This window comes from Drosophila serrata, unplaced genomic scaffold (genome assembly GCF_035046125.1).
Source record: "Drosophila serrata isolate PLE 108 unplaced genomic scaffold, ASM3504612v1 contig_347, whole genome shotgun sequence".
NCBI classification, from domain to species: Eukaryota; Metazoa; Arthropoda; class Insecta; order Diptera; family Drosophilidae; genus Drosophila; species Drosophila serrata.
Window position 1 is genome coordinate 291,847 of NW_028257245.1, and position 26,725 is coordinate 318,571.

Consider the following 26,725-nt stretch of genomic DNA (forward strand, 5'->3'; position numbering starts at 1 on the left):
AATAATTCAATAAAATAGGAATACAAAATATAAAATATTATAAATGTTATAATTAATAATTTACATAAATCAAATAACCCTTAAAACGTCGTATACTGAGCAAACATAGTTAGCTAAATAACAATTAAAATATATATAATTAGAAATAGTTCCCTAAAATTTATAAATTAGTAAAGGAATATTTTTGTAAATAATATTTAATAATATATTTTAAATAGTATTCCTTAATACTTCGTGCACATATGAATAATAATTGATATAAATTAAAATACCTAAAAGCAATAATTCATTTTATTTAGAATTTAAAGGGAATAAAAATATTTTTCAGGTAACTTCATATATCCTTAATCTTTTATTTAAAATTGTAACTCCAATTGATACAAATATGATTGTAATGTATTTAATTTTTTAATTACTTAGCTTTTGATTGATTCATTTCAAATTAGTTTACTTGATTTCTTTTTCTCTTTCAGTGCAAAAGAATCAATTATTGTAATTTTAAAAATGGGATTTGATTAATTTAATTGAATTTACTTTAAATAATTTTCTTCTTCTCTTTAAGCTTAAAAGAAATCATTTTTGTTTTTTTTTTAATTAAGACTTGATTGATGTATCTATATTTACTTTAAATGATTTTCATCTTTTTTTTTAGCTTAAAAAAATTAAATCTTGTATTTTAAAATTGTTGTAAAAATTTCTTAGGCTTTTCATATTTTGTAAAATTGTTTTTTAATGAAAACTTGTTTTTTTATGAATTGATTCTATTTTATTGAAGTAAATATATATAATTTTACAACTTTGATTAATAATTGTGTGTTAATTCATATTTTTAAATATTCTTCTGGTTCAATTTAAGTTTTTCTTTGTGAATTTTTTCTTTTTATTATTAAAATATATATATTAAATTTTAATGTTTATTTATTGTATTCATTATACATTTATATTTCTCTTAATCTGTTTCTTAAATTTTTCTCTGTATATTTCCTTTGTTATTTTTTTGTTTGTTTATTTTTTTGTTTGCTTAAGTTAACCCCAGCGAGGCACGCTTCAACGGTGGGAATTGCGTTTAACGCTTATGTCATGCCGATCCGATCCGATCCAAACCGACCCCCTGTCTTAACCCCTCTTTGCCAGCCGATCTCTGCGCACTTGAAAGGTTAAACGAGCGTGACGAGTTGCGGCTTGGACTTGGACTACCTGGCTTTTGTTCACTCCCCCCCTTGGTCGCCGCCCATGCAATTTCCACTCACGTAATAACCTCCCCCCTCCCCTTAGGATAATCCCAGTCGCAGTCAGTAACCCCAGCGATCATCACGGGGGCCTAGCTTAATCCATTTATCTAATGGCCGATGCTAATTAACAGTCACGCATAACTGCGACACCTGCACCTGTCTTCACTTTTCCATTTTCCACACACATTTTTTTCGGCTTGTTTTTTAAGAGCTTTGCTTTTATGTAAGACCTTAATTTCAATTACCTCTCAGTGACCGGTAAGGGGGAAATGGCCCCATTAGCAGAATGTCTAAATGGCTTCTGATTCTGAAAATCTTAGTAAACTTGAAACTTATGAAAATGGGTGTGAAGAATAGTAATTACAACTCATCATAATTTAGACAGGGAAGCTACATACTTCTATATAATTATGATTAATTATATTAACTTAAAGTTTATTTGAAGTTTAAGATAGGTCTTTAGGTATAATAATAGTTATTAATATAAGCATTAGTTTAAGAAGGGAAAAAAATATAGACTATATGGAATACTATATTTTAAAAATGAAATCAAAATTTAAATTGAAAATTTCTTTGATTGAATTTCATTTATGATTGAGTAATGTCACCTGGTTTCAGCCGGAAAACTCAACTAGCTCGTGGAAAAGAAGACACCGCCCCCTAATTAAGATGTCGGAAAATTTTCGTTCAAAGAAGCAGGCCAAGAAATGCCACACTGATCGGCTTCACATATTGCACAATCGGCAAAAGTCACCAACAATATGGTCAAAGTGGAGGCGGTCTTGTGGGAGGATCTGGGATGCAACAAACCGTGAATGGATCGATCCATCCATCGACCAGACAATGTTATATGAGACAGTATCGTTGCCTCCTGGTCGCAGTTTCATTTCGATCAGCCAATGGAGAACCTGCGAGTGCCGCGATCGTTGCTCCTGCTTTTATTGCTGGGCCTGGGATTAGTCCTTTTGCCAGGATTCGCTGACTGCAGGCCCGGTATTCAGGGAATGGAGTTGCAATCACATTACCTTAAAGCAATCACTGCCTATCGCAGGCTGGAGAGGATTCTGCCCAGGGAGGAGCTTAGAGCTGTGACTGGCATAGGAGTACTTAATGGAGCTCGACAGGCGGAGGAGCAAATGGAACAGAATCTAGTGGAGGCCATAAGGGAGTTAGTTCATCAGACAAATCTCACGGAAAGCAACCTGGTGCTGGCCAAGATCGATGCCATTGAGCATCAGTTGTCCAGGGATCAGAGAGCTTTGGGAATTCTCACCCGTGTAATGGATGTGCTGGCGCATTCCAAGGATGATCACGAGTTCCGGTCGGAGTTAAAGGAGATGGCCCAGCAGCAGAAGGCGGAGGAACTGCATCAGCAGGAGCTCTCCGCTGACATTACGGATAAACCGCATTTGGGCGAGAGATTGGGTCAGTTGAGGCTCAACATTCTCAAGCAGGTGCCGCAGATGAAAACCGAACTGGAGGCCAAAATCGAAGGTGCATTGCAACATTTACTGGAAACAGCTTCGGAAGATGGTGTCCTGGCCAAGGCCAAGCAAAAGGTGATTCACAAAAGGCAAGTCAAAAAGGAGATGGAGGCGGAATTGGAGGAGCAGGAGAAGCAGCCGGGGGAACAACAAGAAATGCCGCAGGAAATGAGGATTATCAAATCCATACTATCACAGGTATGTCCGGAAAAACACCGGAGAAATCGAACAGTGTTAAGAAAAATGACTTTCTTACACATCAGGCTCATGACTTGCGCTTCCAGGATGACTTCCGAGAGAATATGGTCGAGCATCGACCTCCAAGACAGCTGAAAATAGAGCCACTGGATCCAACTGAGCTGGAGGATGGGGAGTTTGCCGAAAAAGTAAGTCAAACAATAGTTTCAAACTCTTTGTGACTAACCTGAAAGTAGAACCCTGAAGCAATTCCTGAGCTAACCCAATGCCGACTTGGTTCACCTAACCCTCTTCTAATGGCCTCTTGAAGTCGCCAAATGTTACAGCCAAGGCGAAAAGTAAAGTCCAAGTGAATGTCAAGCCTGAGAAACAGGAAACGGAAGCTGTTGCCGCAGGATCCTCGGAATTGGCCACGGATGATGGAGACGAAGATGGCGAAATGGAAGGTGATGGCGGAGGAGGAGCCACAGGAGGAGGTGGTCTTGTTGGAATCATAGGAAGCCTGAGCGGTGTGAGTCTCTGGAAATACTTTTAAATCATATAGAATGAGTTCTGATTTGAAACATTTCCAGGGCGAAGGTGGCTCGGATGTGGGAGCTCTCATAGGAGCCCTCACAGGCGTTGTTTCCACTTTATTTGGGGTGAGTTTAAGTGTGGGGGGGGGGAAAGTCCTTGAAGAAGTTGTATTTAATAGAGTGTCCTTTTTAGCCTGGTGGCCTGGACATTGAGGGTTTGATACAAACTTCTACTTCGCTAATTTCTGGACTTCTTGGCGGCAAAAAGAACTTTGGCCTGGTTCTGGGTAAATATGTGGGCACCGCCTTGGATGGTCTTTCTGGAGGCGGTGGAGCGGTAAGAATAACAATTGACACATAATATAAATTTATTATTTAATTAATTAATTACCTATATTTTCAGATAGCCAATGGCCAATTTCTGGGCAACTTTCTGGGCACCGTTGTGGCTGCAGCTAGCGCAGTATTTATCCTTCTTTTATTTTACTTCAAACTTGATTCCTTTCATTACCCAACTCTTAACTGTGCTACTAACCTTATAAACAGATTTTTAAACTATATTAAATTATATGAGAAAATTGTTACATTTTTCTTTTAGGATCCCGAGGAGGAGGGACCACCGCAACCCTTGACCTTCACCAAGAACCTAATAACCAGTTTTTTTGAGGCCAATTTCCGGCAAAACTCGGAGGAGGGTTCCGAGGAGAGGCATGGCAGTGCGGAATTGCCACGCCCACGGAAAAAGAAGGAGGGAGGCGGTGGTTGGGCAGCTGCTGCGGCAAATCACTTTGATTCCGGAGGATTTGTGAAGCAGGTGGCTTCGCATCTGGTGAGCAATGCCCTGGGAATTATACTAAATGCCGGGCTGGGTGCCTCTGGTGGTGCCTCGGGTGCCGTCAAGGGCATCCTGGCCAGCAGCAGTAATGGCCATCATGCCAAACCGGCGGATCATCATCGATCCTGGTCACCGCACAATCATGACTTTGAGCCATTCTAGAAGCCACCGATGAGATGGAGAAATATTAATGTGTAATCCCATTCCGGGTTGCATCATTAATTTCTCCGTTTGTTTTCATTTCGATTTACCATATAGTTACGTTAATTGTTGTGTGTTTTTTTTTTTTGCTAGCTTGTAATAAATAATTAAACAAAGTGAAAAAAGAAATGCGGAGGAAGACTTTGTTGTGTGTTGGTCACTTGGGCAGCTAAGAAAGCGTAAAAAAGGGCCTTAAATCAAATGGCGTAACTTGGCCTGGACGGTGGCTGATGCAACAGATCCGCTGGAATTCATTTGGAACCTCTCTGGGTGCCACTCCCCCTTAGGATTCGGTGGGGCAAATCGCTAAATAAATTGGGAAATCGCTCAAATGCGGAAGCAACATTTAAATTAAAGTTTAAGTGAACTTTTTGAGGGGTTAACATTTTTAGATGGGGGGCTTAAAGGGTATCACAAAGAGCAGTGAACTTTGAAGTAAGGTTTTCTTTGAGGTGCTTCGAGCTTAGTATGAGAGGAATATAAAATAAAAGAGTATGGAAAATAGTAGTAAGTCTTAGGAAAAAATATATAAATTTTGTTTTTATTAAGTTAATATTTTTTAATCTTCCATTTCTAGTTATCTTTTTTTTTTTTTAAATTAGAGTGTTTGAGAAAGAGAAAAAGGTGGTGATATAGGAGCTGCAAAAAGTATAGAGATATTTAGAAAAATAATATCAAACTAATTATATGATAACATAATATTTAAAAATATATATAAATAATAGAAAAATATAATATTAGTTTTATTCTAATATTATTATTTTTATGCTTTATACATATTTTTATAAATATGTCGCTTTTTATTATTTATGCTTTGAACTGAGTTGGAGGAAAATATCAAATAAAAGAATATAGAAATTAATTAGAAATCTTGGAAAAACATAAGCATGCTTGTTTTTATTAAATTAATATATTTTTAATCTTTTATTTCTAATTTGATTTTATTGTATTAGAAAACCAAAGGGAGAAAGGAGACATATAGAAGCTCCAAAAATATTGAAATATTTATAAATTTATAAAAACAATATCAAAATAATAATATGTTAATATAACATTTGAAAAAAATATAAATAATATAAAAATGTAATATTATTATCAATATAATATTATTATTAATATATTATTATTTTTATACTGTATACATATATTTATAAATATGTCGTTTTTTATTATTATTTATATATTTTTATCGCTACCTTTAGAGCTGCATTCTCACCTCCTCCTTTCTCACCCTATATCTTTCTATTTTCTTTATTTATCTTGTTTTTATTATTATTATTTTGATATTATTTTTATATTTTTTGAAATATCTATATTTATAAATATCTCCATTTATAAATAACTCTATCTTGTTGTACCTCCTTTCTCTCAGACACTCTACTTTAATAAAAACTACATAATATTATGATATTTTCTTATTATTTATATATCTTTTATAAATATATTATAGATAGATTTTCAAGACCTCTTTTATATCTTTCTCTCAGTCTTCGACTCTCGATAATCGTGTTTTCCTCATTACCTTTCTTTGGGTCTATGTACTCGACTTTTTGGGCAGTGGAGCGGGCGTTGTGTCACTTTCTTTCTGCATTTAAATGCTTTTACCTCGTGCTTTCTCTCGTTCTCTTTTACTCTTTCTCTCACTCTCTCTTTTTCTATCTCTCTCTCTCTTTCTGTGTGCTGTCTCTGTCGCCAAAGTGGCTGAAACGGAGCCGCACATTTTTCCATTCGGAGATTTGGCTTTCAGTTATGCGTGAATCTTTCACAAGACCAAGTGACATTTTGCGGGCCGTTTAGTTGTCGCGTTTTTTAATTTAAAAAGACCTCTGCTTAGGTTTTTGTTTATTTGTTGATTTTTATTTTTATTTTGTTTTGTGTGCGGTTTCTGTGCTGGTTTATTTGCATTTTGAAATTGTTAATGAACTCAATTATATATTTTTTTGGGCGCTCAAAAGTGTTGTTTTGTGTGTGTAAAAAAGTTCGCATTGCAATTAAGTTTGGCAAGCCGCATCTTTATATTGTATATACATATTTAAGGTGAGTTGTGGAGGATTACAGTGGGCACTCTATATATATATATATTTTAGAAATTTAATATCAATTAAAAGTAATACAAATTGTACTAATAATATAAAAATATCATTTCCGTGCTTTTAACAAGAATTTAAACAGGAAAAAACTTCTCGACCAAAAGTTAATGTATTAATTTAATAAAAAATTATTAATTATTTCCCTTTTATTGAGCTTCCACTGTATTTCATATACACAAAGCTGCTAAAAAGCTAAAAAAAAAAGGGGAAAAGCACCGAAATTCCCCGTTGCCCATGTGTGCCAAACAAAAGACTTAGGCAACGAACTTGCTAACTGGGCTAAGCCTCAACTCAAAATGCTGGCCATAGGTCAGGTCTATCCCAAAACAACTTTACGACGGGATTGGGGAATTTCGGGGGGAAGGGAAATGTGTTTAAGAGGTGAGAGGGGAATGATTAGCGATCGCTCATTAATCGAGTCTGGCTACCGAAATTTGGCAACAGCGCGAAGAAGACACGAATGCGTTAATTGCTTCATAAATCAATTAACAAAAGCCAAAAATCACTTAGCAAATATATATATATATATATATATATATATATATATATATGTATTGGCAATGCGCCAAAAAAAGGGAGAGTTTTATTATTCTTTTATGACTGCCATATGGGAAGAAATAATATTGTTTTGTGAGTTTTTGAAAGCTTGAAATTAAATTGTAAATAATTAACAGGTTAATTTAAAATATTTCTGTTGAGGACGCAATATAAAATATAGTAAGGAGATACTAAAAAAAAGTAAAGAAGAGTGAGTGGTAATCAATTAACAATGATTGAAAAGTTTCCTAATAATTACAAACTTAATTTATAATAAAAAAAATAATATTTATTTCAAAAGCATTTTTAAAAGCATTCTTTTTCTTGGTTAACTACCTTTTAAATTCTTTTCAAAAGCATTTTCTTTTACACTTTACCTCTTCTATTTTCTTTTAAAGATATGGAAAATTTTCTGGAATTTTCAGAGGTTAACTATATTTAAAAATCGACTTCAAAGAGCATTCTCTCTTACACTTTTCCTCTTCAATTTTCTCCCCCAAGATATAGACAATTTTCTGTAATTTTCAGAGGTTAACTATACTTAAAAATCATTTTCCAAGAGCATTCTCTTTTACACTTTTCCTCTTCGATTTTCTTTTTAAAGATATGGAACATTTTCTGGAATTTTTTAGAGGTTAACTACCTTCTAAAAACACTGTCAAGAACAATATTTTCCTCTTTAATTTTTACCCCAAAGATATGGAAAAGTTTCTGGAATTTTCAGAGGTTAACTTCCTTCTTCCAAGAACATATTTTTCCTCTTCAATTTTCTCTCCTTAGTTATGGAAAAATTCTGGATTTTTCGAGGTTAACTACCTTTTGAAAGCACTTCCAAGAGCATTCTATCTTACACTTTTCCTGTTCAATTTTCTTCCCTAAGATATGGTATTTTTTCTGGAATTTTCAGAGGTTAACTACCTGTTAACCCATTGGACTGACCCCTAGTTTCGACCACGATTGAAGATGGACAGTGTCAGAGCCAGAGCAAAAAGCGGATTGAAAAGAGGAAAAAACCAAACAAACCTCATGCAAGACTGGCCAGGCCCGAAGAAACCGGTAACGGTCTCAAGGTCGCCCATCAGTGGCGATGGCTCAAGCCAGATAAGCTTTGGGCCAAAAAAAAAAAAAACGCAGCCCAGCAGCCGTCAACGCTTTGGGCCATAACCCAATAAGCCGATGCCCAAAAGCCACACAACAAAGCGGCGATGAGAGCTCTGGCCAAAATCGAAAATATCAACAGACAGAAAAAATACAGAAAAAAAACAGCAATAAAACTGAAAATTGAAAACAGAAAACTGAAAACAGAAAGCGAAAGTAAATGCCATGAAAGTGGAGCAGCAAGCTGGACGCGTTGAAGGCAAACCGGCGAGGGGGCGTCTCTTTTAGCCAGATAGAGATATATATATATATAGTGTTCAGGTGTCATATCTAAGTCGGTCAATAAGTTTATTGACCAGACGATACGATGCGTTCATTTTTTTTCGTAATGAATGCTCCGATTTTGGCGGGAGAGTTATGCAAATCGATTGATGCAATCATGAGAAATCTTATCAAAAAATTGCCCATTAAAAACAATGCCCCCCTTTTTTGGTCGTGAATTTATTGCCCCCCCGCTTATTATGTAAATTTCATATAAAATTTTTAAAGTTGATGTTTCAATTATGAGCATCCATCTGGTATTATTCCAATGAATGATCGTTTACTGTTCACAGTTTTGTAGCTTTGTAAGTGCATAACTTTATTTCGATTTAAGTGGCAGATTGCACAAGCTTCTTCGGAGAACTGAACAAAAGTGATTTCCAATTTGCGGCTCATTTAACAAAACAATAAGTTCTGCACGGCCATTGATCGGCCAGGTGATCGGTATCCAAAATGCCTTTCAAAAGCGCTTTAAACAACACAAATCACAAAAAATTTGATATTATTGTGGGGCGACCTTCGTTGGCAGCCAGCGGCGAGATTTATTAATACTATAATTACTTTAATGGCTGAACAAACAAATAAATGCCACCTGACATCGGACTCGGAGAAGTGTCTGAATTCGAGTCGGAATAAGAATTAAATTTAGAATTTAGAATTAAGAATTAGAATTAGAAGCGGAGTCTGCAACCTTTGCGCCGAATTAAACGAATCATTTTGGCCTGGCCAAGAGAATGGCCGGTTGGCAACGCCTTTTCCAATTAAATTCGAACCGGCGATTGGGCACAAAACAAAAAAAAAAAAATAAATAAAGCTCTTGATGTAAAGAATTGGCTCTCAGCCGAGTTAAGTTCAAACGAAATTAGTTTTTATTGTGTATTTTTTTCGATTAAGCAAATCGTTTGTGAGTTAATTAGAAGATTATGTGGAATTTTCATGGCTCATTGCTTGGCTAAGAATTAGTTAATTCGTTGCTAGTAAATAATATTTAGGAAATGGAATAGGTAATTTTGTAAAAATTTCACAAAAGATTAAAGAATAATTAAAATGGAAAATAAAATAAATTAGAGGATGGAGAATATTTCATTCGCTTCTTAATTTTTTACTAGGTTTGTTTTATTTAAGGATCAGCTAAGAGTTAGTTAAATTATCTCCATTCAAAAATATTTAAGAAAAGGACAGGATATTTTGTAAATAGTCTATCTAAAGATTTATCAAAAATTTGCAGAAGAATTCAAATTGAAAATAAAATGGATTAGAGGACAGAGAATAGATTTATTTAATTTTAGACTTTGCTTAGAGTTAGTTAAGACATTGCTTTTAAAAAATATTTGAAAGGAAAAGGATATTTTGCAGAACTATTACTAGATAATTGTCAATTAATAAAAGAAGAACGAAAAATATAAAATAAATAAATATTAAGTATATATTTTTTGCTTCGTATGGTATTTTTGCATTTATTTTATTAATGGTTTGACTAAATATTAATTCATTTGTTTACAATAAACAAATTTAAGAAGGAGAAAGAATATCTCAGAGATCTAGTTTTAGAGATTTGTTTAAAAATTATAGAGGAATTAAAATTTAAACTAAAATGAATTAATGAGAAATAAAAGTATTCATGACTTCTTAGGGTATAATTGTTTTTATTTTATTTGCTTTTTGACTTAATTAATTTATTTTCAATGAAAAAAAAAACATCTCAATATATTTCTCAGAAAATTAAAGTATCATTTCAATGGAATATAAAATGGATTAAAGAAAAGGATATATATTTATTATTTCTGAAGGTGTTATTGTAATTCTTTTACTTAGTGCATGACTTAGAATTAATTAAATTGCTTCCAATAAAAAAAGTTTAGAAAAGAGAAGGAAAATAGCAAAAATATCAATATACTTTTTTAAGTCGATTAATAAGGAATAAAAGGGGAAAAAACAAAAATTAAAGGGAAGAAAATATTTTATTGACTATTTAGATTTTATTATAGTTATTTTACTTATTTATAATAATTTTTGAGTCTTGTAAATCAATTATTTTTTGACGCTCTTTTAATTCTATTAAATTCCTCATTTTCAATAATAATTCCCTATATTTTCCAAATTTCCCCTCTCCGTTCTTGCAACACTTCCTTGGATTAAAAGCCAAACGGCTTTTAATATAGTAAAATATTTGCGCAAATCCATCAACAGTTCATTAGAGTCCTATTGCAGGTAGTTTTCGGATATAGTATCTATATAATTATAGTATATATACATATATATGGTATATGTGGCAAATGGAATCGAGTGGCAGATGGCTTATTCTCCGCCAAGTTAACGAGCCTCGTTGGCCGCCTAACGAAGCCCCCAATGAAAGCCGGGTATGTTAATGGTTATGGCCTGTAACTTTTAACTCGTAAAGTTACTTGTACCCGGAGTTAGTTGGACCTGTTTTTTTTTTTTTTGTTGCTGCGTGCACTTAGCCCAGTCATCGTGGCCAGAACAACGATGAGCTGGTGACATTAATGCCGCGGCCCAAACCGAAGCAGGGGAAAGAAAAAAATAAAAAGCCAGCAGCGCATAATGCATAATGACAACTGTTGCATAACAGCCCCCTAAGTCGGTTGAGCAATGCCTCAAATTATGCCCCAACATACTAAAGCGGAAAAAAAAGGGTACAAGTTTTCTGAATGTTTAATATTTTAAACACTTGTTAGACAGTTTAAAGTTCCCCACAATCAGTAACTAAAAATCATCTTTGATTTGATCTTCTCTCTCTCTTGAAAGCAAGTGCAACAATCTTGCCACTGATTAAAGCCAATATAATGTACCTGTTCCACTAGATATACATACATATAGCATCTAACCCCGCTGACATTTTGCCTTAAAAAACTAAAAAAACCTCAAAAGTGCGAAACCGAAACTGAAACCAAAACTGGAAACCTTAACTGGAAACGCAATGAAGATCTAGTCGAAAAAAACGAACCAACTCACCTGGGGTTCAGGGGGTCAGATCGCTGGGCAAGGATTTGGGGCGCATTTGGGGTCTTGGCCAGGCCAACATGTAAGCCATGTTTCCACTAGATTGTCTTGGATAAAACACAAACAATTCCGAAAAAAAACAGAGACAAAGTGCAGGTCTTTTGCCTGTCTGTTTTTCTAGTTTTCTGTCATAAACATTATGACACGCGCTTGCAACGTTGATGGACGGATTGACTGACTGAGTGACTGACTGATTGAGGGGCTGTCTAGTAATTACAGCGTTCTAATTGAGGCGCCACAGCCTCCGAGAGACTGCAATTGAATTTTCACGGATAATTTGCTAATTGAACAGCCAAATTAGGCAGAACAGCAACGTGGTTAGATCTTTTTCAAAATGCTCATAAAACACGAACATAATATGCGAGTAAAACAGGCAGCCAAATAGAGTTTTTTATTATTATATTTTAGTTAGAAAACAAAGCTACAGTTTAGTGGGATCGACTAAGAGATATCCTAGTACCTAGTGCAATGGGGGTGTAATAAAAGGGAGCTAGTTATCGTTGTCTAATTATTTAGTTCTTAATAATTTATGAAAAACTTGCATTAAATAAGTCGAACAGCAGAAGAAAATGTTGACATAGTAAGGCAAATGTTGCCAAGAACATGTTGCTTAACACTCACATTAAGGAACATTTGTAGGTAAATGTTGCACTGCAACCAATTGTGTTGCAAGACTTAAGCCTTTCAGGAACTTACATGTTAATTAAACGATTTTGTTTAGAATTAAACTGAAAGACCAAAAATGATATGTCTACATCAACTCGGTTAATGATGCAGATCAAGAATATATATACTTTATTGAGTCGGCGATGACTTCTTCTGTCTGTAACATACATTTTCTGTTGGCACTTAGCTTTAAGATTCTTGTAACCTATATAACTAAATAAAATTGAGCTTAAAGTACAAAAGAAAATGACAACTTATTATGTTTATATTGTTTTATTAAATTAAATTAATTGAATTATTAAATTTAAGCCCAACTGATCACTTCTAAATAGGTCAAAATGTGGCTTTAGTCCACCTCAAGGGCTTCCCAGAGAGACGCATCTCATTTGCTCAAGAAAATTGAAAGTTCCCTTAGCTAAGGTCACCAGGTAAAAGGCATGGAACAGGCATCAGGTTCTGCCACACTGAGGACAGTAGTTTGAGGGGATTCCCCCTTTAAAAAAACAAACCAAATCCCGACCTTGTGACCCACAAAAAAATCCAGACTCTTTTGCCTGCACTTTGCATTTTGGTTTTTGTCTTTGGCTCTCTTTGCCATTTGCGGTTGTGGAAATTTTGTAAATTTTATTTTATTTTTATCACATTAATTTTGCTTTATCTGGGCCATAAAAAAGTTAAACAAAAATAAAGAGAAAATAATAAAAAACAACAAAATAAAATACCAGTGGGACAAGGTGCGCAAATTAAGGATTATGTTATGTTTCGGTCCCGTTTCTTTGCAGTCACATGACCTTGGCCGAGGCGTTGATTTTATACCGCAACATTGATAAGCAAATTGAACCGATTTATTTTCTTTTGTTTTTTTTTTATTTTTGGGGCAAAAACGGGTTAAGTGACGAGTGGTTAGGTTAGTAAGGGGTTAAGTAGAAAGGCATCAAGTCACGACTTTAATGAGAGTGACAGCGAAGGGCTAGAGATCTACTCAAGGATGGCAATTAAAGTCATCAACTGTTTAATTAAAAAAGAAAAGAATTGAAGCTTTATAATTAAACATAAACTAATCCAATTAATATAAATTTATGGAAAATGTAAACCTGAATTTACATAAACTTCTCATTGCAGAGGTGTAATTACTTTATGAAAATGTAAAAAATTGCTCAATAAATCATGCAATCATATTAAATCTGCTAAAAATTGAGTTCAAGATGATCTCATTCTTTGCAAAGCCAATTTTAATCTCAAAATTGACTTGTTTTGGATGGAAATTACAAGCGATTTATTTAGTTAATTGTTTTGCGAATTCAGAATAATTACACATATATCGAATTGGATTGGATTGGTTTTTGATTGGATTGGGTTTGGATTTGAGTTCAGATCGGATCGGATCAACTTGGAGTGCATTTGCAATGTCAGTTATTAAATTTCTGAATTCGATACGCGCACTTTGACTCCAATTTATCGGTCTCCCTCTGTCGTCCGAAGGCGAGCGACTTGATTAAATTTTCCTTACTTCGCGCACTTTATTTTTATTTTGTATATTTTTTTAAGTTTGAGTTGTTATTCTGCTTCTAGCCTCCAATTGGTACTGGTGCATAAATACGTATAATTTATGCTGATTATTAATCTGTGAAAAAAGGCGCATTAACATGAGATTTTACATAGGCATTTGGCCATAAGTTGTCTTGAGTTCTAATAGGTTTTTGCAAAATGCTAAATTCTAAGTCAATGTTAGGGTCAAGGATGGTGGCTTTAGCTAGTAAACACTTTGATCTTTACTTTAATTATATGGTTTATTTTAAGAGTATTTTATTATTCTTGTGTTTTGCTATAAAACTGGTCAAAGGAATACCTCTTCTTAGGTTTTGCTTGACTTTAATGATTATAAATCTTAAGGAAAACTTTCCTGAAAACAATTAAGCCACAATCCTTTTTCTTTTCAAGAAGTTGACATGCAAATTTTCGGAAAATGGTCTGTTAAAAACCCTTATATAAGCACTTGACTTGATGACAATCCCCTCCAAAAAAAAAGTGCTTGAGAATGCACATTGCGCATACGCCGCGTATGACCGACTTTATCAGAGTGTCTGAGCGTGTGTGTGTGTGTGTGCCTTAATTGAAAGCCAAAGAGTACAAATTAAAAGCGCATTGCAGAAACACCATTAACGAGTAGTAAAAAAAAGCAAAATGAAATACAAAAACCCGAAGCAGAAACAACAAAATGACTTAACAACGTTTTCGGTTTTGCACTTTATTGAGCGCTTTCCGTTCACATTTTCACTCAAAACTTGTTCACCTGCGGGCAGCGCAGTCGCTGTGGCAGCTTTTCACTCAAAGAAATCCAACGAAATCCACCGAAACCACAATTCGGATGGCAAATAAAATTCAATATTTCGTGAATGCAAGGCGTCGACAGCGACGCCGGCGCAGGCGTCGACGCCGAAAAGCTCTGCGCATGTGTAACCGATTTTTTGGCCACTGCTAAATCATTGAAGTAACTTTCGTCCGCAGTCATTTGCTTAAAGTTAGTGAACGTGCTAGTATCGCGTATCTGGCGGCGGCTTCCAGACACCAAAAAAATAAAAAAAACTTCGAACCATTTTGCGCTCGAGCTTAAAGTTTGTGTTGTTTTGATTGTATTTATTTTTTTTACAAGAAAATATAAATGAAAAAGAATTTGATTCAATTTGTAGACGAAATTAATACCCTGCCCTTTGCTTGCCTTTACTTTCGCAGAGAGAAGTCTTTAAACCACCAGTCTGATGATGAAGTGTACCAAAAGTCGAGTCCTATTAATGCTGGCCGTGCTATCGGCATCGTTATCGTTATCGATATGTGCACCAGCACCGCAGCAGGTCAACGTGGAGCTGGACTCTGCCTTGCAGGATAGCAGTGAGCCGGATTTGAATCCCATCAATGCCGAGGTAAAGTCCCCTATAAATGGTTAGCCTTCCTTTTAATTTCAACTGAAAAACTAAGAGAGAGACTCGAAAAATTCCAATAAGGAAGTCCCCGGGGAAAACTTGATTGTTTTCGAGGCTTTTCTTGTGCGCCCCCTTCACTTTTGTGTCAGCAGCTAAGCCAGGCTTAGCCATTTGGTGCATTGAACCGACTTCTTTTGGCCATATGCAAATCACATCGAGGTATTAACTCGGCCAAAAAAAGCCAGCTAAATTGATACCAAAATAATTCGTTGGCCAGTCGAATGGCAGACGACCTTGATGGCGACAAAACTTGTTAACGACCTACGTTAACATTTCAAAACCAATTCCGAAAGAGCCAAAAAACCGAAAAACCGAAAAAACCGAAAGCCAACGCCTCGGTTTCGGTCTCCAAGAGAGATGGCCAGAGAGAAACTCATCACACTTCTCTTATTCGCACTAAAAATTGTGAAACATTTCCGCGCCTTCAACAGTTGGTTAATATATATATTTATTTCTCGCCCGTCTTTCGTGTTTATTGATCCAACACACTTTGTTGTGGAAAGCTAATTGAGCAGAGGGAAAATTTTTAAATTGCCAAAGGGGCTTTGAGAAAATCACCATTGAGTCACAGAAAGTCAATTCCTGCTTAAATCAAAATACAATTGAATTTGAATTTAAAGATATATATACCTTAAAGCTTAATTCCTTTTACTTCCTGGTGGTTGGAAAATTTTCCTTTACCAACCGTTTTTACAAGTTTTCCACTCCCCAACTCGTTCAAACCTCTCGCTCTCTCTCTAAACAAACTGACCTGATTTTGCTCTATATAAATCATAGCTCACGTTTTTTGTTTGTCACTTCAAAAATGGCCCAAAAAACAAAAGGCAAAAAATAATGCAAAAGGTATGCCTTATAGCTTATAGCGTATCGCGTAATGTGTTTAGCGTTTTGTTAAACTAATAAATCGCCCAGTTGGCTTGGCTTTAGTCTGTGTTGGGCAATCTCAAAAAAGATCTCGAAAAAGATCTCAAAAAACCCTCTCAAAGGGGGGAGAATGGCAGAACAATGAGCCCAAAAATTGCCGAGTTTACCCTCGCCTCGAATGAATTGCATAATTTACAAGATATTAGTTGTGATCAAAATCTGTGGGTTGAAGGTAAATCTCGGTTAAACGTTTTGAGTCTTTAACTGTCATTTACCCTGTCAGTGTCTTTTGTTGGAAAAGATTACTCATCGGGGTTTAAAGTGGATTTATTATAGAAGTAGATATCAAATAGATTTAGGAGAAATAATATAATTTATAGAAAATATAATTAATAATCAGGGACATAGTCAAGAGAGCTCAGTATGTGTCTTGTCTTGTCTGTCTTGGAATATATTGTTTCCATGACTTCAATCTTTGAATTATTAGCTCTTAAAACTTGTCATAAAACTTGTCATGTTCTTTGTAAACAAGGTCTTTAGCTTCTTAATCTTCTAAGACTTAAAGTTACGACTTTATCTTTTTGTATTTCAATTGATTAGTTACATTACTCTTCAAGATGTATATATTTTGATTCCCTGACTCTTTAAATATCCTTACAAGTTCCCTGACCATTTCTCCCTTGATTTTCCTTACAAAAACATAAATGTTTCATAGGTTAAACCTTTGGATTCCCTTGATAAATGTTTCATAGCTTAAACCCAACCCTTGATATATAATTTCAAGTTATCGAATGCAGTTCCGTTCCATATCAAAACCCTTCACTCTCTGACTATACGTCTTGGTTAGAAATGAGTGAATTTTTTGGAATCCAATTCCGAGTTGCATACATATGACATGCTTTTCGGGCCTGGCCAAAATGCCGAGGTGAATTTTAAGTGTTCAAGTGACCGCAGTATATATATCGCTATAATTTATATATTTATTTATATCAGATAGGCTATAGACTTTGGCTTAGAATGGAGCGAAGGTCCCCCGTGTCGGCACAAGTGATATAATTACTTATGTGCGAGTGTGTTTTTTTTCTCTTTGGTCAGTCCCCGAAAATTGGGTCAAGTCTAACTGGCCCCGAGTGTTGAGTGTTTTTTTGTATATTCGTTACCCAGTCTTTGGCGGCAATTAAACTTGAAGTCCAAGTCAGAGTCTGAGTCTGAGTCTCAGTTGCAGTCTCACTGCCAGTAAACCAAGTGTAATTAGGCAAAGAATCCAATCGATTAATGCCAGACAAGAGCCCAGAGATCGGCAATTAGGCAAAGACTTCAGACATGACTGGAAATAAATGTAATATATATACTTAAGAGATTGTAAGAAGTCCATGAATTATTAAAAGCAGGCAAAGTATGACACAAGAGTGTGTTGACAGCATTTTTTTAATTACTAATATTAGATATTTATGTAAACATTCAATACAAGTTTATGAACGAAAAGTTAACCAGACTAAAATTGTATGTTTTGGATGGAAAACCTTAATATATATTATTAGAATTTAAAGTCTATTTGAAAGCCAAAGTGAAGAAGGAAAGGCATTTGAACAAATGTATAAATACAGTCAAAGCAATTGACTTTAAAATAAGTAAAATAAGTTCATAAAGTACCAACTGGTGTTGCCTAACCTGCTCTGTGTGGTGACCCCAAAATTTTCCCCTTCGATTTTCCCTTTTCCAGGAGGTATTAGTTGGCCAAGAGCGCAACAAAAGAAAACTGCCCGATGCCACGTTCGAGGCCAAGAACGCCGTGCTCGGCTTCGTCTTTGGCGTAAGTAAAATCAATCGACTATATAATAACCTATAGCTCATTCCTTGATTTAAAAATTAAATGCAGAAAATCGACAATTTCCTGGACACCAAGACGCGAGTGATTGAGCAACTGGATCGTGCCAATATTGAGAAGAATAAGCAATGGGACATCAAGTCACCGGTTCCCATCAAGGATTTCCAGACCCTGATCACCGCCGTCGTTTCGCCCAAGATTCGTTCACTTGGAAATATTGCCAACGATCTCACCACCGGTGTACTGACCACCATCACAGCCTTTAGTGGCTCCTCGTCTGGAAATGGAAATCCCAATGCTGGATTGGGCAATGTGGTGTCCAAGTTCCTTAGCTTCTCGGGACCAATATTGCAGGGGTCTTCAGGTGGTACTGGTGGCCTTGCCGGTGTCACGACACCTGCCCCCGATTCGGATGAGGCGGGATATTAAGGCTATTAGAATATCCAGGGGATGCTGTGCAGGGATACAGGGATCCAAGGATCCAGCGAGCCAGAGAGTGAGAGAGAGAGGGAGCTACTTCCGGCTGGAGCCTGTAATTTATCGTTGACCTCCTCTTCCAATCCATCCATACATCAGAGGTCTTTGTTGAACTTACCCCCCCTTTCGATCCCAATCCTTATTTTTTTTGTTACACCCTAGTTAAGTATCATGTTTGTAAATATTCGGCATATATATGTATAAATATACAAAATACACCAACACCACAACACAACGATGAAGAAAAAAAGTATAAGAAACAAAAAAAAAAAAACGAATAAAACCGAGAAAGAAAAAGAAACCCACTCCAAAACCTGGTTTTATTAAGTGGCCTTGCCCTTGAAGAGTGGTAAAGTCTTGGGACCTTGGATCTTTGGATATGATTTCTTGGATTTTTTCTCTATCTCTCTCTCTCTGCTGACTGCTCATCTCTGGCCATCACTGATTACTCACCTGAATTGTATCTATTTATCCAGCAGACCCATGGACCGAGGCGTCGAAGGGCTGGGGGCAAGGATCTGAGTGATGCTGCCGAAATCCAGAGTGATGCCTCACTGGAGTTGCCCTCGGAGTTGCTCAACAAATCACTGGTCACGGTCACCAATATTTCCAAGTCGCTGTCACGCCTGATTCTGGTGAGTTTGATGTCCTTCAAGGGATTAATTATTATTAACTTGTAAACTCCTTTTCCAACCCAGAACTCGGCCCGTCGTTATTCCCGCTTTGTGCTCTTCTTTAAGCCTGTTTTTGGTGACGCCTTGGTGGTCAAGGGATCTGAGGATCCCACCACAACCACCACAATGCGAACCACCACAACCACAACCACCGAAGAGGCGGCCGATAAGCTCAACGAGATCTAAGACGAATTTATTACATTGTTACCTCGTTTTTTTTTTGTTTCTAAACTTTACTTGTATTTTTAACCAAATGGGTGTCTTTGTTCCAATGCAAAAAAATATATACAAACAATATTTATTTATGAAGCACTACGTGGTCGTACCATCATACGAACTAATTTCAAAGAACCTTTGGGTCCATCAAGGAAGCCACGCCACAGGATGCCCTTGTAGCCATCCAAATCCCTTTCAAAATTGCGTTGATATACGCCAAAGGGATTGCTAAGAGTTGATACATAAGTTGATACTTTTAAGATATATATCTCAGATATAAGGCATTCGATTCCCACCTGAGGTTACAGCTGCTGCCATACCAAAAGGCTCCCGATTGCACTGCAGCACAATTCTCCTCACTTTCATCATTATCCCGATCGTGGGTGCTGAATTTCTTTCCAGTGTGCATTCTCAGACCATCGGCAGCATCACCCATATATTTTCCCAGGACATTAAGACGATATTGCTCCGATTCACTGCCAATGCTAAAGTGATCATAGATAGCGTAGCGAAGCTCCTGTTTTCGATTTTGGAGCTGGACAAGCAACTCGTAGTTGTCGCTGCTGGTGATCTCATGGAGTCTGTCCAATCCAATGAAGAACTCTAAATTTAGTGGACCAAATCCTATCTTATAGTCTGCCCAAGTGCGATTAAAGGCCTCGTTTCCATTGTTACGATTCACCACCAGGGTCCAGCCACCATCCCTAACTTTCTGATCGCAGAATACAAAGAAGGGTTCCGAATTCTGACGGGGTCGAATGCGGACCAATCCATGTTGCTGCTTCAAACAATTCTCCGGTGTTCCGGAGACCCCCGAGGTGAGGCCCGGGGCCAGGAGCTGCGGTTGCACATCCAAGCTGGCAAAAGGTCTACGGATTATTACTTGGGAATTAAAGCACTATGAGGGAATTTGAGCGATATTCCTAAAGCTAAATTATATAATAATAGCAATTAAGTTGAGCCATCTTTAAGATATATCTCTAGGAAAGTTCTTTATCAAAAATAATCAAGAACTGATAATTACTATAATCTATAACTTTTTTAGAAGAAATTGGGTAAGGTTAAAGATACCTGCTTATAGATTTGGAAACTTTGTAAAGTATCAGACACTACTGTCCGATTTTGATAAAACCTATTATTATTACCTCTATTATAATATAATCGTTTAATAGAGTATAGAAGGTTTCATCAAAATCGGGTAGTATTTTCTGTTAATTTTCTTAGGAGAAATTTGTCTAACAATTTCTTCTGATGTGGTGATTTTAATTATGATATTGATTATGATTCTATTTCAATTATTTTCAATAATTACAATAGTTCTTTATTTTCTTTTAATTTCTATAGAAACAATTGGTCTAAAAATTGCTTATGTGGTGATTCTCATTCTGATAATTGTTATGATACTGTTTTAATAATTACAGTTTCCATTATGCGGTTATAATACTGGTTAATTAATGAAATTTTTCACTAGAGGCTTTAGATGAAATCGATTGAAAAGATCTTTAAATGGCAATTCTAATAAAATTGGTAATGGTAATTCATTATTTAAGAAAATCGAACTAAACGAAAAATAACACAAAAAAATATTTAGGTCGACTAAAAATAATATAATAATAATAACATATAATAATAATAAATTTACATATATCTAAAAATTGTCTCAATAGAGGTCGCTTTAACAAAATGGTTCCACAATATACATATCTATATGGTTTTTGGTATATTGCAATTATTTGCAAAAACGTAAACAACATAAAAGCTAAAAGAATAAACCAAAATCTATACTTCTACGGCATATATAGATGTATTTTTTGGGGTGTTAATTAAAATATTCTATGTTCATTAGAAAGTTAAAAATAAATAAAAGATTTTCTACATAAATTATTACAAGAGAATTTAAAGTAATGAAATGTGATGTCCTACCATTGCCATTGTTTACATTTTTAGTCAGTTCAAAGGTAGTCGTTTAAAAAATAATGAATAAATAATAGTAATAATAATAAAACAAACAACATAACAACAATATTATTAATATCAACACAAAGGAAATACCTAAAGAACTAATATTCATTTAAAATTAAAGTATTGTGAATTCCTTTCCTGTAAATATGCTTCCTAAAATGAAGCCAAATTTATACACATCTTTGTAAACTTAATAGAAGCGGTATGCAGCATAACACTTTCATAAATTCTCTAAACATACATATTTAAATATAAGTAATTTTCTTACTTTTAAAAAGTAAATTTTTCGCAAAAAAAAACCGTTCAAATTCCCCATAATGCACTGACATGACCTCTGCTGATCATCATAATTATTACTCACAAACGGGATCCCAGAGTGGGTGAGGTCAAGGCCACCACTGGGGGACCCCCGGTCCTCCTTAGATCCGCCAATTGTTCCTGCAAACTTCCAATCTGTTCCTTAACACTGGCAATTTCCTTATTCAGTGTTTGAATGCGAGTGGAGAGGCCACTTATGGTGGGAACAGGACAACTAATGGAGCTCTAAAAAGGAGTAATATTAATATATAAACAATAAAATGTTATTAATATTAATATATCGAATCACCATCGGTGAGTCTCCTCTGATTTTTAAATTTTCTCTGAGCTTCAAGTTAGCAAAACTTGATTTATATTCCCTGGTTTTGAGATATATATGTAGATATACTTGTGACTCACGGCATTTTCCAGGGACGGAGGCACCATTAGACCACCGCCCAGATCCGTTTGTGTGGTGGAAAGACATGCCATGGCCATGACCAAGGCATCCAGCTGCAGCATCTGCGACATATTTAGGCAGTGTCTAAACCACTAAACACCGACCGACCAAGTAACTAAGTAACTAAGTAACTGACTAAGCTAAGCTAAATTAACTGCCGATCTAAAGCGCAGTGCGAATGCGAATGAGAATGCAACTGACTGCCAAAGGTCAGTTTGAGGGGGGGGAATTAGTTTTTCACATTGGATTCTATTCTATATTGCATTGGAAAACCAGTATGCTAAGCGGAATTAATAAGTGTTGGGCACTGCTTTCTCGTGCAGTGATTGGGTATGAAAAGCTTTGGGAAATTAAATAAAAGCTAAGTCTATAGTTTGCTCAGATTTTTTCCTTTCAGAAAACATATTAAATTATAGAGAATTAAGATAGTGTACTTTGAATAAATCACGATTTAATAGAGTGTTAATAAACTTGGATTCTCAGTGATTCACAGTGATTCACAGTGATCACTTCACTTAAACTTAACCCACAGCATCTCTGATCATTTAGCAGCTAGTTATTGATAGGCCCGTCGATCTAACTTACTTAGTCAGTTGCCCCAACGAGCTGTTGCAGTCGTTAGCACATATTGCCTCTGGAATCGGTGTTTAAATATATATATACATATATATTTATATATATATATATATAGGAATCACCTTGGGCTCAGCATGGCTCTGGAGACACTCGTCACGGCCTTGGCCTGCCTCAGTTCCACCACGTTGAATTCCACGGAAAATGCAGCGGGAAAACCACTTTCCGTAATAATGCGAAATTCCGCAGAACCATTCCTCATGCCTGAGAATGTGGGTAAGGCCAATTTGAAGCTAAACAAATGGTTTTTATTTCTTTAATTATTTTCTTAAAGGAGACTAGCAGTTGTCCTGTGAGCACATTGGGTGCCCTGACAGCTCGGTAAGTTGACAAGAGTCATAGGAAAAGGAGCAAGTGATTCACTTTTAGTAATTTTTAGCATACAATTTATGACCGATGAGTTGCAAAATCTGAGAAAGGAATTGGACGAATTGCAACAACTGGTTGAGGAGTTTAAAACACAACCAAGTGGTGGAATTCCTGTGGAAACCAGATTGTAAGCTTTTAGATTTTATAATAGGAAATTTTTGATCATTCTTATTAAATATTCCCTATTTAGTCTCAACCAAAGACCTGTCATCCTGCAGAACCTGCCGCCTGTAACGCCTATGGATGATATACCTAGGAATTGTTATGATGAGAAACATGGCCAGGTGAGGATTAGGATCGCTCCGGATATGGATCCCTTCTTTGTTAGCTGCGATCAAAAGGAACGTGATGGCGGCTGGCTGGTCATTGCCTACAGATACGATGGTAGAGAGGACTTTAATAGGGATTGGGTGACCTATAAGGCCGGCTTTGGTGCCCTCAATACGGAGTTCTTTATTGGATTGGAAAAGCTACATCGCCTAACCAATAGTGAGCATCATGAGCTGCTCGTGATAATGAAGAATCAGAAGGGAGAGGAACGCTTTGCCATCTATGATCACTTTAGCATTGGCAGCGAATCGGAAAAGTATCTACTATATGTCCTGGGTACTTATAGAGGAGATGCTGGGGACTCGTTGCGTTATCATGCTGGTAAAAAGTTTACTACCTACGATCAGGATAATGACGATAATGGTCAGAATTGCGCCAGGACACATGCAGGAGCCTGGTGGTATGGTCGAGAGTGTGTCCAGAGGTGAGTGGAGAATATTTTATAGTCCTTGGAGGTAAATCTTAAACAATCCTTTCCTTTGCAGCAATCTCTTTGGCACATATCAACCAAAGTTTGGCCACGAAATTGGCTACTTCAAGGGCATCCTGTGGAAACCATTCCTGCCGGGACCAAATGGATCCCTCAGCTACGTTCGCATGCTCATCCGACCGATTAAGAAGTCACCCTAGAAGGCAATACCATTATTATTTTCAAAGACTTACAAAACCTTTAGTTTTTAGAGTGAGAATTTAGAGCATTTCTCTCTCATTGCCTTGCTTGGCTGATTGCAAACAGGTTTTAATTATTGCAATTAATATATATATATTTCGCATTAAGTGATGTTCAATTAATTGGCATACAATACACATCACACACACACACACACCAGGACTGGGGCACTTCGGGGAAAATAATGCTGCTCATTAATGGCATATTATCATGAGAAAATTCACTCTGCTCATTTGCATACAAAAGCGTTCTGCCCCAAGAAAAGGGGTGCCACCGGGGAAGGTGGAGGCTTTTTTGCTAAGCAACTGAAATTGTTTTTCTCTAAAAATAAACACAGAGAGAGAGAACAAGAGCGAGGTTTTCCATATGCATTTGCCAATGCTAATGATATCGAACCGTGTTCGTCCACACTGCGTATACGTAATGCCACCGGGACACGGGGCGTATGCGTAATGCGACTGTCATTGGCACATATCGGCCCCCCGCTCCTTTTGAAAGAAAAACACGAGTGGAAGAAAAACTTTGACAGGCAACGGAATAAATTTCATAAATTTCATACAAACCAAGCAATTGAATGTGGAAAGCGTTGGCGGGTGGGAGGAGAGGAAATAAGCTCCTGTGCAATTGTGTGCCAAATTCAATAAATAACAAGTGAAAAACTAGAAGCAGACCCTTCGTTAAATGCCCTTATTAAGGGGAAAAATATATTTAATTGCAAGTTCTTCAATCATAAATTCTTTGAAATTAAAAGGCAATGTTTTTCCAGTTTGTTTCAGTTTAAAAATATGCAAAAAAAAAAACACCATAGAATTATTATTTGTGAAATTTTGCAGTTCTACTTTTTTCAACTTTCTCGCATAGTTCACATTCCCCGAAATACACTCCAGAGTACCATGTTTGCCGGCTCATTGGCGGACATGATAGTAAATAAATTTCGGCCCCCCAAAAACTTTTTGACAGAGTCTGAAAATATTAAACAAAGCACACGATGCCACAAAACTCGGCTGACAATGAAATGTTGGCCCAAAATGCTTGGGTGTTGGAGCTACTTCATCAAGTTGCGCCACCTCAACTTCAACTTCCACTTGTTTTTGGCCTTTGTTTCGATTGTGTTCCATTCTTTATTTTTTTCTTGTTGTGTTTTTTGAATTTTCATAAAACTTTTGCTCGTTTGCCGCTAATAAATTATTTTTCGGAGGAAAAGTTTGGCCCTCTCTAAGCTGTCCGCAGAAGGGACATTTCTCTGGGGAAAAGGACTTCGATACCGATTCCGCAAAACTGCATATTGTCCTGGATTTTTGTTTGGGTGGACATTACAATTCTCGTTTGCTTCGCGCTTGTTATTCCTGTGTGTGCGCTTTGTTCATAAATAATTTGCGCCACAACTCAATTTCATGAGCGTAAATCACTGTGTGGTCACTGGGCACCCCTGTCTGCCTGTCTCTTTCCATTGTTTCTCCCTCTCTCTCTCTCTGTCTTTCTCTTCCTTTCAAATAATTCCCGGACTTGTCGGACTTTTCCGACTTGTGTCGGCTTTATTTCACGTTTGTTTTCCTTGCCAGCCATTTACCATACAATTCCTTATTTATGTCCCGGCCAGTGAAAGTTTTTCACTGACCTCCCCTCACTTCTCTCGTTTTGATGGAAGGACATACGGGAGTGTCCTGTGACTTTGTTGTCTTATATGTATGTATGTGTGGCACTGGGAGGTGTGTTAAATCAACACAAAGTTGCGACAAACTTTTCAATTGGCTTGACAAATATAAAGAAATTTACAAGAGGAAAAAAAGGGACAATGGACCCGGCAGGACAATCAAAATTCGACTGTCCCCCGTCCTTTCGCCATAATAAAAGTGATTTTTCTTCTTTAGTTGAAATAAGATGGAATTTGAAGTTGTCTTGAGGGAGTTGCATTACGTTTTTCGAAGAACATTTGATATACAATTGATGTTTACACTTCCATTATATTAATATATATTTAAACATTAAAAAGAACCCCCTAAAATCCACTTAAATATATTTAAATTACCATATTATTCACGCGAAATAATAATCCTGAGAATGTAACAATTACATCCCTTGGCTCCATGATTTATCAAACCATTAAATAAGGAATTCCTTGAGAAAATCCAACGAGTCAAGACGGAAATCGTCACTTGATCGTCCTGTGGGGAAAGTTTTCTCAACTCTTATGCCATTCTTTTCTCCTGGCTAAGTGTATGCAACAAACACTTTAATGCCCTGATACACATTCCGCACATGAAGTTGCAATAAAAACAACATTACACTAAATTCTCATATTTCTCTTGCCTCCACCAGCTTGTTTATTTCCAGCCCAAAAAAAAAAGGGGGGAGGAAAAAGCACAGAGGGAAAGCACGGAGAAAAGCGGATGGAAGGGTGTACTGGCTGATTTCCCCCCGTTCAGAGCGGCAACAATAAATTGCAATTCCAAGTCACTTAAATTGCAACAAATAACAGGAGGCAGCTTGACAGGAGGAAAACGCAAGCTGAGCAGCAGCAGCCCCGTGAGATGTCAACGTGTTAAGGGCTGACAAAAGGAGCATGGGTTAAGGGAGCGATGGCAAAGGGACTTCCCCTTGGGAGAGGAGGCTGTCATACCGTTTACCTTGGGCTCATCATTATAGGGTTCTTTGGGGTTCAGATATATACAATAAAATTTGGAGTGTAATCTCCATATATTTAAATAAAGCTAATTACTGTTAAAGTTCTTTAAATTATTATTTTATAGTTTCCTATTCCTTTTT

General features: G+C 36.3%; 4 protein-coding genes across 7 annotated transcripts; 3 read left to right on the plus strand and 1 right to left on the minus strand.

The window, feature by feature from the left end:
* The first annotated feature begins 1,876 nt into the window (after positions 1–1,876).
* Positions 1,877–4,426, plus strand: LOC110179060 (uncharacterized). Of its 2 annotated transcripts, XM_020946420.2 has the most exons (7): positions 1,877–2,914; positions 2,980–3,102; positions 3,225–3,425; positions 3,487–3,555; positions 3,623–3,766; positions 3,833–3,892; positions 4,028–4,426. In XM_020946420.2, exons 1-7 carry the CDS (start codon positions 2,132–2,134, stop codon positions 4,424–4,426), a joined length of 1,779 nt encoding a protein of 592 aa, XP_020802079.2. In that variant the 5' UTR covers positions 1,877–2,131. The 2 variants fall into 2 exon arrangements, with proteins under 2 accessions (XP_020802079.2, XP_020802080.2); XM_020946421.2 differs by lacking the exon at positions 3,833–3,892.
* Positions 4,427–14,683: 10,257 nt separating this feature from the next.
* LOC110179061 (uncharacterized) lies at positions 14,684–19,331 on the plus strand. Of its 2 annotated transcripts, none has more exons than XM_020946423.2 (4): positions 14,684–14,813; positions 14,932–15,119; positions 17,767–17,856; positions 17,923–18,653. In XM_020946423.2, the coding sequence occupies exons 2-4, from the start codon at positions 14,958–14,960 to the stop codon at positions 18,298–18,300; spliced, it is 630 nt and encodes a 209-aa protein (XP_020802082.1). In that variant the 5' UTR covers positions 14,684–14,813; positions 14,932–14,957; the 3' UTR covers positions 18,301–18,653. The 2 variants fall into 2 exon arrangements, with proteins under 2 accessions (XP_020802082.1, XP_086694324.1); XM_086838198.1 differs by lacking the exons at positions 17,767–17,856; positions 17,923–18,653 and adding exons at positions 18,828–18,983; positions 19,047–19,331 and having other exon boundaries at positions 14,705–14,813.
* On the minus strand, positions 19,235–22,496 carry LOC110179053 (microfibril-associated glycoprotein 4). 2 transcript variants are annotated; one of them, XM_020946412.2, is made up of 4 exons: positions 21,918–22,496; positions 21,562–21,743; positions 19,535–20,095; positions 19,235–19,466 (listed from the first exon to the last, which is right to left on the minus strand). In XM_020946412.2, exons 1-4 carry the CDS (start codon positions 22,026–22,028, stop codon positions 19,325–19,327), a joined length of 996 nt encoding a protein of 331 aa, XP_020802071.1. In that variant the 5' UTR covers positions 22,029–22,496; the 3' UTR covers positions 19,235–19,324. The 2 variants fall into 2 exon arrangements, with proteins under 2 accessions (XP_020802071.1, XP_020802070.1); XM_020946411.2 differs by having other exon boundaries at positions 19,535–20,107; positions 21,918–22,352.
* LOC110179052 (fibrinogen-like protein A) lies at positions 22,471–24,066 on the plus strand. Its single transcript, XM_020946410.2, has 5 exons — positions 22,471–22,802; positions 22,865–22,911; positions 22,970–23,086; positions 23,150–23,713; positions 23,775–24,066. The coding sequence occupies exons 1-5, from the start codon at positions 22,668–22,670 to the stop codon at positions 23,917–23,919; spliced, it is 1,008 nt and encodes a 335-aa protein (XP_020802069.2). The 5' UTR covers positions 22,471–22,667; the 3' UTR covers positions 23,920–24,066.
* The last annotated feature ends 2,659 nt before the right edge of the window (positions 24,067–26,725 follow it).

Bases quoted from the DNA above. Each gene is read 5' to 3' on its own strand.
- LOC110179060 (XM_020946420.2), top strand. From the start codon at position 2,132: ATGGAGAACCTGCGAGTGCCGCGATCGTTGCTCCTGCTTTTATTGCTG. The intron at 2,915-2,979 runs GTATGTCCGGAA...CTTACACATCAG, and splicing joins TCAAATCCATACTATCACAG to GCTCATGACTTGCGCTTCCA. The intron at 3,426-3,486 runs GTGAGTCTCTGG...AAACATTTCCAG, and splicing joins TCATAGGAAGCCTGAGCGGT to GGCGAAGGTGGCTCGGATGT.
- LOC110179052 (XM_020946410.2), top strand. From the start codon at position 22,668: ATGGCTCTGGAGACACTCGTCACGGCCTTGGCCTGCCTCAGTTCCACC. The intron at 23,087-23,149 runs GTAAGCTTTTAG...TTCCCTATTTAG, and splicing joins ATTCCTGTGGAAACCAGATT to TCTCAACCAAAGACCTGTCA. The intron at 23,714-23,774 runs GTGAGTGGAGAA...TTTCCTTTGCAG, and splicing joins GGTCGAGAGTGTGTCCAGAG to CAATCTCTTTGGCACATATC.
- LOC110179053 (XM_020946411.2), bottom strand. From the start codon at position 22,028: ATGTCGCAGATGCTGCAGCTGGATGCCTTGGTCATGGCCATGGCATGT. The intron at 21,744-21,917 runs GTGAGTCACAAG...ACTCCTTTTTAG, and splicing joins CTCCGTCCCTGGAAAATGCC to AGCTCCATTAGTTGTCCTGT. The intron at 19,467-19,534 runs GTGGGAATCGAA...ATCAACTCTTAG, and splicing joins GGCAGCAGCTGTAACCTCAG to CAATCCCTTTGGCGTATATC.
- LOC110179061 (XM_020946423.2), top strand. From the start codon at position 14,958: ATGATGAAGTGTACCAAAAGTCGAGTCCTATTAATGCTGGCCGTGCTA. The intron at 15,120-17,766 runs GTAAAGTCCCCT...TCCCTTTTCCAG, and splicing joins TGAATCCCATCAATGCCGAG to GAGGTATTAGTTGGCCAAGA. The intron at 17,857-17,922 runs GTAAGTAAAATC...AATTAAATGCAG, and splicing joins TGCTCGGCTTCGTCTTTGGC to AAAATCGACAATTTCCTGGA.